Below are 13,133 nucleotides of genomic sequence, written 5' to 3'. Positions count from 1 at the left end.
TATATTAAAGATAATGTCATTTTAATAATTGTGCTTTGTTCTGTAAAATACCCTTGCACAATCTTGTATTTGAGATGTACTGGAAGTAGCTTTTCTCCCTTTTATGCTTAGAAGTAGCTGATTGCTTTTGAGGAGTGAGCAAACTCACGTCCCCATGGATTTCATGAGAAGTTGCAAACTTGATTAATTCTGAGGAATTTGTTACATAAACAAATGCATCGCCTCAAATCTCGTTGTTCAGTAGAATTGAATGAACTGTATGTCCCTATATGATTGTTTCCTAACATTTTCACTATGGTGTGCACGTGTCCTGGAAGGTGCATAAAAATGGTTCGGAATGAGAGTGGGAAGGGTGGATATGGTTAATTCCAGGACTGAGCCAGGCTGCCGGAAACCTTTATTCAGTTTTAGCTGTGCTTCTCTCTTCTTTCTGCTTTGCTAAGAAGCAGTGACTCACTCAGAGGAGCACAGAAACCATACGCAAAATTGCGCTCATCTCTTTCCCAGCCATTTCATTTTGACTCTTCATTATAAGGCTAAGATTTGTCCGTCAAGAACAGAAGCAGCAATTCGAGAGTGATTTTTGATACGTAGGTCAAAGTGCTTCTAGAATAAAACATACTCATTTCTGAGCAAAAATTTCAGAAGGGACCTTCTTTTCCTTTTATTTACAAAATAGATCTTCAGCCCCTCCGTGGCACACAGAACAGCTGGGCAGGGTTTGTATCTGTGGAGAGAAGGGGCTCTTTGCACTGGCTATCTCCCACCCACTCCCCATTTTTTTTGGATGGGTCTTCTCCCCTCCTCAAACTCAGTGACTGCTCTTGATTAAGTTAGGAGTCAGCTGTTCAGAGAGAGGAACTGAAGTTCCCAGGAACGAGGACTGGAATTAAAACTGTATCACTGTATTGCCCATAGGATTTTAATTCCCCATCACCTAATGCCTTCTCCTCCTTTTCTAAAAGCCCTAATTTAATGGAGATCCATGGGATTCTGGGGTGGTTATTCCACCGGCAGCTCTATAGGAGTGGAGCACTGTTCCCTAAGCCAGTCCACACATTCCATCCCTATCCCCTCCCCACCTTATTGCTGTAGGTGTTGGCATATGCTTTAAGCAGTACAATTAACTACAAGGGTTTCTGTTGAGACTTCTGGGTCAAAAATAATCATTCCCTCTAGGATGTGAGTAAGGAAAGCACTTGGCCCCAGAAACTGTTGTCAGCTATTTTGAGACTAAAGTAGATGATGTTAGGATGAAGTTGGTACATAGAGCGGGGCAGCAGAGGCCACCTGGCTCCATGGTAGCATCGCTGAGCTGCTGGAGTGATCTCTGCCTGAGGCCTGTTACCAGCTCCGGATTTTTCAGGCACATAAAGCAATGCATTCCCTTCAACAGAGAAACCAGTCTGATGTGGGTTTTCTGTCACTTGCAACCAAAAGCATCCTAAGTAATATAATTTCCATAAAAGCAAAAGTTTTCTTTCAAGATTTATTGAATTCCATGAAATAGTGTGTTAACATACACCCACCACACACAATAGCTTTCTAAACAGCTTGTGCTTTGTAAAGGGGCTGAGTTTCATTTACTTTGGGTATGTCACAACCAAAACAAAAGCAAATGTCACTTCTTGAATATTTCCTGGAAGGTCTGGAATTTAAAATATACCATGAGATCATTTCTATTTGGTGAATACTTAATGAAGTCAGTACTGTTCCTTTGCCCTTTTCTTGAAAGATACCAATTTCTAGCTCATACGTATGGGGGCTTCGCTTCTAGGAGGAGTAGCTGTAGAATCACCATTAGAACAATCCTGGCTGCAACTCTGAACAACAGTGACTTGAGACAATACCCCCCGACCAGGAGCCAGTTCTCATCTTCCCAACGAAACAGAAAACAGTATCTCCAATGAAGAAGGGCTGAGGTTCTCCAGTCCTTTCTTCTCTGCTTTCTCGCCTCCTTTCCCCCTTCTAAATATTTCCCATTCTCTTCCCTTCTTCATGTGTTTTCTTCTTTTCCTTCTCTTCCAACTTACCCTTATCCCATTCTTCTCTTTCCATTTTATTCTGGGTTTTTCCTCTTGCTTAATATAAACATCGACCTCTTCACTTTACCAGCTACACCCCCACCATCATTCCCAGTCACAAGTTTGCTACCCTAGCCGTAGTGTTCATGTCTAGCTGAGATACTCTCTGTAATTATAATTTTGTATGGTAAAACTAAAAGGTTCGATAAACTAGATCTTTTAACATATTTTTTCCCGTTTCTCCTTGTCAAGTTTCTCTAGATCAGTGGTTCTTCAAGTATAATCCCCAGACCACCAGTAGTACCATTACCTGGAAGCTTGTAAAAAATGCCAACTCTTAGGCCCTTCCCCCGACCCACTGAATCAGAAACTTTGGAAGTGGGGCCCAGCCATCTGTGTTTTTACAAGCCCTCCAGGTGATTCTGATGCACGCTAAAGTTTGAGAACTGCTGGTCTGGATTATTTTTCCTCCTGCCACCAAATTGATTTTATTTTCCTACAAGATTTCTTCAGGGGCTGAAGTTGTGGGAAAGGTACTTTCCCTTTAACTCGAACAGCCATGCTTCAATGAAGGATGCCTGTGAAAGTATGTCTGCGCACTGCCTTCTCTGAATTCCAGGGCCAGATCATTCTCTTTTCATAAGCTGCAGCTGGTAGCAACTAGGAATATACTTCAGAGCCCCTGCTCCTGGCAACAGTGGCAGTTTTCCAGCCCAGGCTGGCACTGCCCACAGTGACTTCTAGTAGGAAAAAAGAGACAGATTTTCTTGTCAAAAGCAAGAGAGAGAGATTCAGTCTCAAAATCAAGACATCTAAAACTAAAATCATTAATTTCCCCTAATTCTTTCATTTTTTTTTTTTTTTTTTTTTAGCACTCTGTTGCTTTTCAGTGATCACCCTTCTCCCAGACGCTTACTCCTTCCTCTTCTTGGGCTCCCGTGTCCTTTCCCACCTCCTAAACCAGGTGTTTCTGCCTCAGCATCAGGTGACACCATAGTTTCCTAACCCTTCTCCTTCGTTCTAGTATCTCTTCTTTCAATCTGTCTTACTCGCTACGTACACATTAATTTTCCTTAAATAATCACCTCTGATTGTCTCTCTGTTATTAAGACTCTTGGTGCCTGTGGGCCAAACTCATTAGCCTAGAACTCCAGGCTCTACACCGTCTGACGCCAAGCGTACCTTTCTGAACACCTGGGAAGGCCTCCCCAGAGGGTTTATGGGCTGTCCCCTAACTACAGTGTCCCTTCCTCCCCCTGCCTGTGCTTTCTGTGGGTCTGGAACGCCTTCACGCAACATGTCTACTTATTTAAAGCCTGTCCTCTGTCAAGGTCTAGCTCAAGTTTCGCCTCCACGTCAAGTTGGCGCTGATTGCTTGGGGTCCTGGTGCTCGCTTCAGACTCCAAGTTCCCACTTCCCTTGGTTTCCACCTTATCTGATCCTGTTACCTTTCCCATCTATCCATGTCCACTTCTAGCAATGTGAGGGTGGAGTCGGTGTTTGGTAGGACTTTTTGTTCTCAAGGCCTGTGTAGTGCTCCTTGAGTGTTTATCTACAAATCGGGAAAATGCACAGGCATTAAGTCTTTAAGGAATTTTCAACATGTTTACGTTTTAATGAGCTTTATTTGTAGATGTGTAATGTTTTTCTTGTAAGTGAAAAATCTGTTATAAATAGTATGCCTCATTATTTTCACTGTTTTGACATTAGAAGTATTAAGAAAACATTCCTAACATGAACATAACTCAATTTGCTTCTAAAGAGCTTCTGTACAAATACAGATTTATGAAGCCCATTTTTTTTTTTTTTACATAAAAAGCTTTTAATGTCTTGGATACATATATGTTGGTCTGGTCTCTGATGTTTTAGACATTGAACAAAACTCAGTAACATGGAAAGACTTGAAAACACAATTTATTTTTTGCCATTGCAAAAAATTTAACTTTATTTAGTGGATAATTGAGGTAATTCTGCCAGAACAGCCAAATATTTGGATTCAGAGAAAATAAGATTTTTAGCACATATTAGTTTATTATCTTTATTGTGAGTTCATCTTAGTTTTCCTCTAACTAGAATATAAAAATGTTTAGAACTGATAAGAAATATAAATATAATATTAATATTTACAGTATTTTAATAACTAATACTACTTTAATAACTAACCTAACTTAACACTCAAAAATAAAAGGAGAAAAATATTAAAATCTCATTAACGTATGGTATGAATTAGTCAAAAGCCTGAATTATAGTCTTACCTTAAGGGAAATGCAGTTTTAGGATTTTTAAGAACATCACAGGGACTAAAGTTAGACGAGGAAATGCTGCCTTACAGATTCTAGTGGAAAACTATTTTAATGAATTGATAAACATTATTTCCAATCAAAATGTACCTAGTATTTCTAAAATTGTTGAAGTTTATACTCTTAAATAGCTTGTGAACGTTGATCTTGCTTAGTTCCTCATTTGCGTGATAGAAGAAGTGTTGATTGAGGCCTCCTATGTGTAATAGTGCTTAAAGAAGCTTGGTTTTCAGACATAGGTATAATTTTTAATTAAATACAATTTATTCACTAGGTCTGCAGCACTTTCAGGATCAAAGTCCCAACACTGTCGAATGACACACTCAAGCCCTCCATGAACCAGCTCCTCCTGCTCTGTGCAGCTCCCTCTCTCGTCACCTCACCTTCTGCAAGGGAGGAAACAACTTGCAGGCCCCTGGCTCTTCCAAGGCCCCTTTTAATTCTGTGCCTTGGGACAAGTTATCCCTCTGCCTAGACTGCCCCCTTCACTGGGACAGCCCCACCCTGCCCACCACAATGCGTGTTGTCTTTATTGCTTGTTACACTGCCTCTCTTCTAGGGACTTGAAACGAAGAGTGCAGGGGTCCTTTACCCCCCGGCGCTGAGCTCAGAGAGATGCATTGGTCTCTAGCGAGCTAATGTTAGAGAAGGGCTAAAACCAGAGTTTTAAGAAAATAGCATCTGTTTGGATAGAGTGGAACCTATAAAACTGCTCTGTAATTCACAATTGCAAAATTAGCCAGTAATTTTTCTGGTGTTGCCAGGTAAACCTCGAATCCTGGCGTGTCTCTGCATATTCTACTGAACACAGAATGTCAGCTTGGTTATCTGAAAGAGTGATCTCATGTAATTTACTTCTAGGAAGGGAGCAAAGTGCTGAGAATTGGTCCTTGTCTGTTAAGTGGGAACTTTGAGGTCTAATTTCACATGTTGGTACACCTTGCCACCTTTTCCGTTTGCTAAGGGGCTCTTTCTTCAGGGCCGTTGGGGATCTCACCTTCTTTTTGTTATTCTACCCCTCCAGCCACTTCTTCGCAGTCTTATTTGTTCCTCTTCCTCACCTTCAAATTTTGGAGTGTCCTTGGACTCTCTCCTCAGATTTCTGATTTTTTCTGTTTAAGGTACTCCCTAAGTGATCTCATCCTGTCCCGTGGCTTTAAAGAATTGTCTGAATAATGATGGCTCTGTGTTTCTGTCTTATGTCTCCCGTCCTCACTGAATCCCTCCTAAACACCAAGCTCATTTCCCCAGCTTCCACTCAACATCTCCACTGGGTGTCTCCAGGGCACTAGTCACAGCAAGCTTGACTTAGGTGAAATCTGAGCTCCAGATGACAACTCCTCAACCTGCTCTTCCTTCGATCTTCCCCATCGCTGAGGTGAATAGCAGCTGTATCCTCACATTTCCTCAGGTCAAAAACTTGGAGTCGTCTTTGACCCTGCATCTTTCGCATCTGTGATGCAACCCCCAGCCCATCCTCCAGAGCATACCCAGCCTCTAGCCATGGCTCATGACTGTTCCACCATCCTTGCCCGCGTCACCACCTTCTATTGTCTGGAAAATCGTAAAGGCTTCCTAATCAGTCTTCTAGCTTCCATCCACATCATCCTGGTATTTTATCCTCATAGTAGCAGCCAGAATGATCCTTTTTAAACTTAAGTCAAGTTTGCTCAAAACTATCCATAGTGGCTTCCCATGTCACGGAATAAAATGAAGCCTTTAACATGTCCCACGAGGCTCTCTATGTGCCTGGGGTATTTCTCTGACGTTACCCCTTTCTTTCAGCTACTGTTGCTGGAGTGTTCGTCTTCCTTATTGTTCCTCCTCCTCCTCCCTCTGGTCTTTTGCACCTTTTAATTCCTCTGCATGGAATACTGTACTCAGATATTCCTATGGCTTCCTGTTTTACTTTATTCTAGTATCTGCTAAAATGTTACCTCGTTAGAGAGGCCTTCCTTATCTAAAATATGTTAGCCGACACCTCTCTCACTCTCTTTCTTCTCACCTTGTCTTATTTGTTGTTCTACTGCTTATTCTCATACTTGATATATGCATTTCTTGTTTATTTATTTATTTTCTGCCTACTGCCTCCCTACTAGAATTTAAGCTTCGTGAGAGCATGAATGTTGTTTTCATTTATTGTTGTAACTTCAGCACTTGGAAGAGTATAAAACACATGAAGACAATAAATATTGGAATAAATGAATGAGTGGAGATCTTATTTTATTACAAGAACTCTTAGTGTATAACCTGTCAGTTCACCATTCCCGTAAATGTCACTCTCTTCCAGGGGCAGTGGGAGCAAAGGCAGGTGTCTTACATCCACACTCTAGTTGTTCTCTTAGACTTTGACTCTTGGTGTTCTGTGATCTTTGCTGCACTCCCAGCTCCTCACTGAAGATGGGATGCTGTCCTTTCACACGATCTCCAGCAGAGGGGTGGAAGTGAGGCTCTTCCCACTTCCTGCCATTTTATCATCTCTATTCTTCACTATACCATAACACAAAACAATGTAAGCGCATCAGATTTAAACGAATTTTTGAGGTAAAAATTGCAGTGTAGGCAGGGAAATATTAAAGTTGTACATAAAATATTTCTTTTCCCATCCTTCAGGGGACAAGTGTTTAAGTTGAGCACTTCATAGAAAGTCCCCTATTCCTAACTGTTTAATCCTGTACACGGGGCTGTGCTTGTTTCTTTTGCAAAATGACCACAGAGCAGCCATCCTCCTCTTAGTGTCATCCCTCCCCTGAGGAGTTCATCTCACCCCAGGATCCATCTCCCTTCCTGCATTAGAACATTTCTCGAAGTCTGAGTATAGGATAACACCAGGGGCTTTCAGCAGGACTGTCCACGGTTGTCCCTGGGACTTGAGTTCCTCAAAACATGCCATTGTGGGCACAGGTGTACCATATCCAGTTCCCTTAAGATCTGTCTAAATGTTAATTCTTCAAATTCTGTACTGAATGGTTGTCATTTCAGCATCTCTCTCTTTCTGTCTTTCACATATCTTCCCAAAGACAATCATCTTTTTTTCCTACAAGATGGTATAATCCAAGTCTTTTAAGAGGAAATTAAATATCTACCCCCAAGGTATTAAGACTGGCCTCTCTCACAGTAGAGTTAGTGCATTATTATAAAGACTATATTAGCTCCTTTTCTTCATACCTTGACAGTTTATTTTTTTCTTTCAGTACTTTAAAGATGTTGGTCCATTGTCTTCTGGCCTTCATGGTTTCTGATGAGAAGTCTATAACCATTTTAATGATGTTTTGCTTTATTTATTGTCTTTTTTTCTCTGACTGCTTTTAAGATTTTTTCTTTGTCACTGTTTTTTAGCAGTTTGATTATGATTTGCCTTGGCGTGGTTTTCTTTGTGTTTCTTCTGCTTGGGGTCCATTGAGCTTCTTGGATCTGTAAGTTATAGTTTTCACAAATTTGAAAATGTTTCACCTATTATTTCTTCAAATATTTTTCCTGCCCACCTATCTGCATCTCCAAATTACATGTATGTTAGACTGCTTGATATATTTCATAGACCACTGATACTCTGTTTACTTCTTATCTCTGTGTTTTTAATCTATGTACTTCATTTTGTATATTTTCCGTTGTTAAGTCCCATGGTCTTTTCTTTTGCAGTGTTTTATCTTCTATTAATCCAATCCAGTATATATATGTATATATATATATATATATATATATATATATATATACATATATATATAGCCAATCTTCCTCTACTTTATATGTGGGTCACCGTCACAGCGTGGCTGAGGAATGGTGTAGGTCCACACCTGGGATCTGAACCCGGAAACCCGGGCCACCAAAGCAGAACACACCAAACTTAACCACGATCCCACGGGGCCTGCCCCAATCCAGTATATTTTCATTTAAGATATTGTGTTTCTTGTTGCCAGAAGTTCAACTTGATATATTTTATATCTTCCTTTTCTTTCTTCATCATGCTTCTACCTTTTTGAACATGTGGAGTATATTTAATTAGCTGTTTCCAATTGCTGTCATTTCTGGGTCTGTTTCTTTTGAATGATTTTTCTCTTGCTTATGTGTCATATTTTCCTGTTTCTTCTAGGCCTGGTAATTTTTGAACAGATGTAAGATATGAATTTTAAGTGTCACAGATACTAGATTTATTGTATTCCTTTAGTTTTAGGCTTTACTATGGCATGTAGTTAGTTGCTAAGAAAAACAAGTTTTCAAAATCGGTTGTTAAGCTTTGTTAAGGTAAATCCAGAGTGGCATTTAGTTTAAGATAATATAATCCCCCTACTAAGGCAATACTTTTTTAGGGACTCTACTCAATGGTCCATGTGTTCTAAGATCTTTCCACTCTTGCTTGTGGAACACAGACTTCCACGTCTGTGTAACCTCTAGGCATTATTCACCTTATTGCTCTCTGGCTTTCTTTTCCTCCTTCCTTCTCCAGGGTCAGTAGTTTCCTCTCACATATACAGAGGTCACTATTCAGTCAAATACTCAAGGAGACCCCTGGAGCACTCTTGCTCTCTCTGTGAAACTCCCTCCTCTCTGATATTCTTCCCTGCAAGTTCTAGTCTCCTTAACTTGCCTGAACACTGATCTGTCTCCGTAATTCAGTGTGACTGTCAGGTCTGTGTGGGCTTCCCCTCCTTGCACTGTGGCCTGGAAACTGCCACAGGCAGTAAGCTGGGGAGCATAGGGCTCACCTCACTTCTTTCCTTTCTCTTGGGGATTTTCATTTTGCACTGAGGATCTTGTCCAGTTTTTGAGTTATTTAAGGCAAGAGGATAGCATTGATTTCTGTTACTTCATCATGGCCAAAAGTCTAAGTTTTACTTTGTTAGACATTTGACAAAACTTAGTTGTGAGAAATTCTGAACCTGCACACAAATTAGCAAAATTTCTTTTTCTTGGAATCACTGCTTAATTTTATCTGAATCAGTAAAGATTGGGTGTTTTCTATTTTTTAGACATTGATACTCTGTTGAAATAAATCGTCTTTAGCATTACAAGTAAGTAGAGTTAAATTTGCATCATAAATATTCATAAAGAATTGATGTGGTGTCTAAGCAAGTTATAACATTACCTAGAGTGCTCTGGATTTCATTTGAAATAAAATATAGTCAAGATGTTTCAAGTACCAGTGGGAAATAAATCTAATTATCTGATATGAGTTTCAGATTATTCATATTCATTCTTTACTCATTCAATCAGCAAACATTGAGGATTCAAAGATAAATAAGGCATAGCTCCTGCTTTTTGTAAGATTATAGTCTATAAGAGGAGACACTTATGCAAATGATTAACTTTAATATAGTAGGAGTGTAGGATAAAGACGTTTGTTAAGGGATGTGTAAAGTGCCATAGAAATACAGAGAAGACTGGAAGGGGCAGGAAATTGAATCTACTTTATGGGAGGCATCACCTTCCATCATCTGTTCTCTTATTCCGTTAACATTATTAGGCACCAGTAGTGTGCTATGCACTGTGCTAGGTCCAACAGTACAATTCCTCCTCTAGAGGAAAGATGGCTAATATGCAATTGCAATTCAGTGCCATCGATGCTGTGGCTGAGATGTGTACAGGGAGCTGCAGAAGTGGGGAGGAAGGGCACCTCAGCCCAGAAGCAAGGGATCAGGGACTGCCTCCAGAGGAGACTGAGCCTCAGACAGGGAAAGGGCTTGCAACAGAGCTCATCACCATTCAGGGAACGTCAGGTGTGTACATTGTGGCAAGAGCATGGGTGTCAAGGCAGAGCTATGGAGGAGGAGAGGTTGGGGAGATTGGTAAGGGGCGGATCTTCAAGGGCTGGCTGTGCTCTCCTATCGCATTTGGAAGGGAAGCTTTGACAAATTGTGCGTTTGTGTAAAATGAGGAAACAGTGATAGATTTATGTTTTAGAAAGTTCACTACAGCGGTACAGTGAAGAATAGAGTAGAAGGAAGTGAAGCTGGAAGCAGAGAGACCAATCTGGAAGCTGAGCTGATTCAGTAATCCAGACAGTAAATGAAGAACTACACTGAGAGAGAGGTGGAGGGACTGGAAATAAGGGGATAAGCAGAGGGATTGGGAAGTAGTTAAAAGACCAACAAAAGGACTTGGTGCCTAACTGGATGTGGAGGGTGACGGAGAGGACTGAGTCTACGATGACTTCCAGTTTTCTGACCTGTTGAACTAAGTGCGTTCAGTAAGAGCTATGACCCCTAAAAGGGTTTGCCTACACTGAGGAGAGCTCAAAACAACCCACTGGGATGCAAGAAAACATAACAGAATTCCATTTCCATTTTCTTAGTTTCTATTTGTCTGTGTCTTACAAAGTAGACAATAAACTAGTGCAGTAGTATGTGTGTACAATTTACAAATAAATGACTATCAATATATCATAGAGTATGCTCAGATGTCTTATTATTGGGGGTATGATCAAAAAACGTGGAGACATCTGAGTGAAGGATTACAAAAGGAAGAACAAATATGGTACTTATGCGGAATTTGAGGCGCCTGTAGAACATTTAGACAGTGATTTCCAGGAGGCGATAAACATCTAGATCAGACAAGACTTCCCAGAACTTTTCTGTGATCATGGAAATGTTCTAAACATGTACTGTCCAATATGGTAACCAATAGCCACATATGGCTATTGAGCACTTGAAGTATGGTTAATACAACTGAGGAATGGAAATTTTTCGCTTTGTTTAACTTTATGTAAATTTGAATAGCCACATGTAGCTAATGGCTACCGTGTTAGAAAGAGCAGATCTGAAACAGGAGAGATGCCCTGGCTCTCATTTATCGAGTGCTTCTACTGGCTAAGCATTTTACATACATTTTTAAGCAATTTAATCACCCCAACTACCCCATGGAGTAGTATTATAAAATAAAAGAATAAGTTCTTTATTCTTTTCATAGTAAAAGTTTACGTTACAAAGAAGACCATATTTGCTTTGAAATGTGTGTACTTTGTAGATACTCTCTATTGGGAGATATTTATGCATCTTTGACAACCAAGTAAGAATTTTGTATTTTTCTTTCAGGTGGTTTGCTCTGTTAGAGATTCAAATATGTGTTATTTTAATATTTTATTATTATGACTGCAGTCTTCTAGACCCACTGCCAAAACACGTAAGTGTTTTCAGAATTTTGAATAGTGTGACTTTCAAATTTGATATAAACTCTAACCCCTTGGTCTTAATCACTAGGGATGAGCTGGCTGTTTTCTTCACTTAGGCCTGATCTTAACAGATGCCTTGCATTGAACCAGATTGAGAAGATAGTCCCTTAATTCCGGATCTAATCTGTGTGCCCCAATACCATAAGACCAGAACCCAAGAGCAGTGTTTCCACCACTTAGTATTAGGAGCTCCTCAATGAATTTACCAATTTTGACCCTTTTCCGTGAGTCAAATAAACATGGCCTTGATGTTGACCTGTTCTCCTTAGAAAGGCATGTCTGTGGGTCCGAAAGTGAACCATCAGTATTGGAGGCAAGTCATAGCCCTTGCTCCGTTTGGAAAGCAACGGCATGGAAGAAAACTAAGCCAACAGTGCAAACAGTGAACAACAATGAAAAGGCCATGACCTTTTCCCGTCTCTGACCATTCAATATTCTACTCATTTAACTCCTCTGGGTTTCCGTAGATCTGTTCCCCTAGACCAGTGGCTCTCAAACTGATGGGAGCATGGAATGACCTGGGGGGGCTTGTTAGAACACGGAATTCTGGGCCCCACCCCTAGGGTTCCGGATCCAGGAGCCCTGGGGAGGGGCTCAAGAATTTGCACTTCTCACAAGTGTCGGGTGCTGCTGGTGCTCCTCCTCTGGGATGCCACTGTCCAAGGAAATAGGGAAAGTTCAATGTAATTCCAAGTGCTTGGAAGTTATTTTGAAAACTCTGGATATAAAGTGCTATTTAAACTGAGGGTAAAGCTCAGAAATTAAGCATTGTAATCTCAGGGCTATTGACAGCGTGTTGTGCTTTGAGTTACTCTAGATATAATAAGGCTATGGAGGGATAAATAACACTCTTGGGTGACATTTCACTAGAAATTGTAAGTGCGTAAGTGACACAGATGATATTATATTACTCACAAATATGCACACTTCAGCACTTTCCCTTGATTTATTTTGCACTCCTGTTTTGAGTATAAGTAACTATCAGTGATGAAGAGCCCTAAAAATCCTCCAGTGAAAGGGAATCAAAATGCCCTTCACAAAGGTTTGGAGCAAGTATAGCTTTGTTGTCAAACTGAAGATCCAGGCCAGGCTTTCACTCACCAAATACCAGTTCCTGGTCCACTGAGTTAGATGTCACAATTTTGCCTAGAACTGACTCAGCATCCAACTATTTTCCCACCAACAAGAGGACACAGGGGTGCCTTTTCAGATTAGGATGGCATTTGTCAAAACCATGTAATGCCTAACCCTAGACATCAGCAATTTTAATCAGTTCCTTGGGCAAGGTTTTGCCCAGCACTTTCTTCCTAGCTAAGAATTCCATTAGTTGTACTTATTATACTGTTCTATATACATCCTATTTCTGTTTTGACACTACTAAGAACATATTTTAAAGAAATGTTATCTCAGTTTGTAAAAAGTACAGCTCTAAGTGAATTCTTCTAATCTCAAAGGGAACTTCACTTCACAATTCTTATTCTAGAAAGAGAAAGATCAATTAAGATTATTTAATTATTGGACTTGTTTTAATAAGTTGTAAAATGAGGTGATCAAAACATGCAGGAAATGACCTTCAAATTACCAAGGTCTTGTAAGAGATGGGAGGGCTGGCTTCAGGGCACATTCTGAGCACTCTTTTGTCAA

At 40.3% G+C, this 13,133-nt stretch overlaps 1 protein-coding gene across 2 annotated transcripts in view; it reads left to right on the top strand.

Annotated features, from left to right (window-relative positions):
- The window catches only part of CYP39A1 (cytochrome P450 family 39 subfamily A member 1), a 93,352-nt gene that overhangs the window by 77,319 nt on the left and 2,900 nt on the right, over positions 1 to 13,133 (top strand). For both annotated transcript variants that reach the window (XM_001498174.5, XM_014734472.3), the window contains one exon: positions 11,353 to 11,440. In XM_001498174.5, coding sequence (XP_001498224.1) covers positions 11,353 to 11,440 — 88 coding nt within the window. The remainder of the gene's footprint in view (positions 1 to 11,352; positions 11,441 to 13,133) is intronic.

Source organism: Equus caballus, chromosome 20 (genome assembly GCF_041296265.1).
Source record: "Equus caballus isolate H_3958 breed thoroughbred chromosome 20, TB-T2T, whole genome shotgun sequence".
Classification (NCBI taxonomy): Eukaryota; Metazoa; Chordata; class Mammalia; order Perissodactyla; family Equidae; genus Equus; species Equus caballus.
Note: the sequence above shows the minus strand (reverse complement) of the source record. Positions and strands in the feature narration are given on the sequence as shown.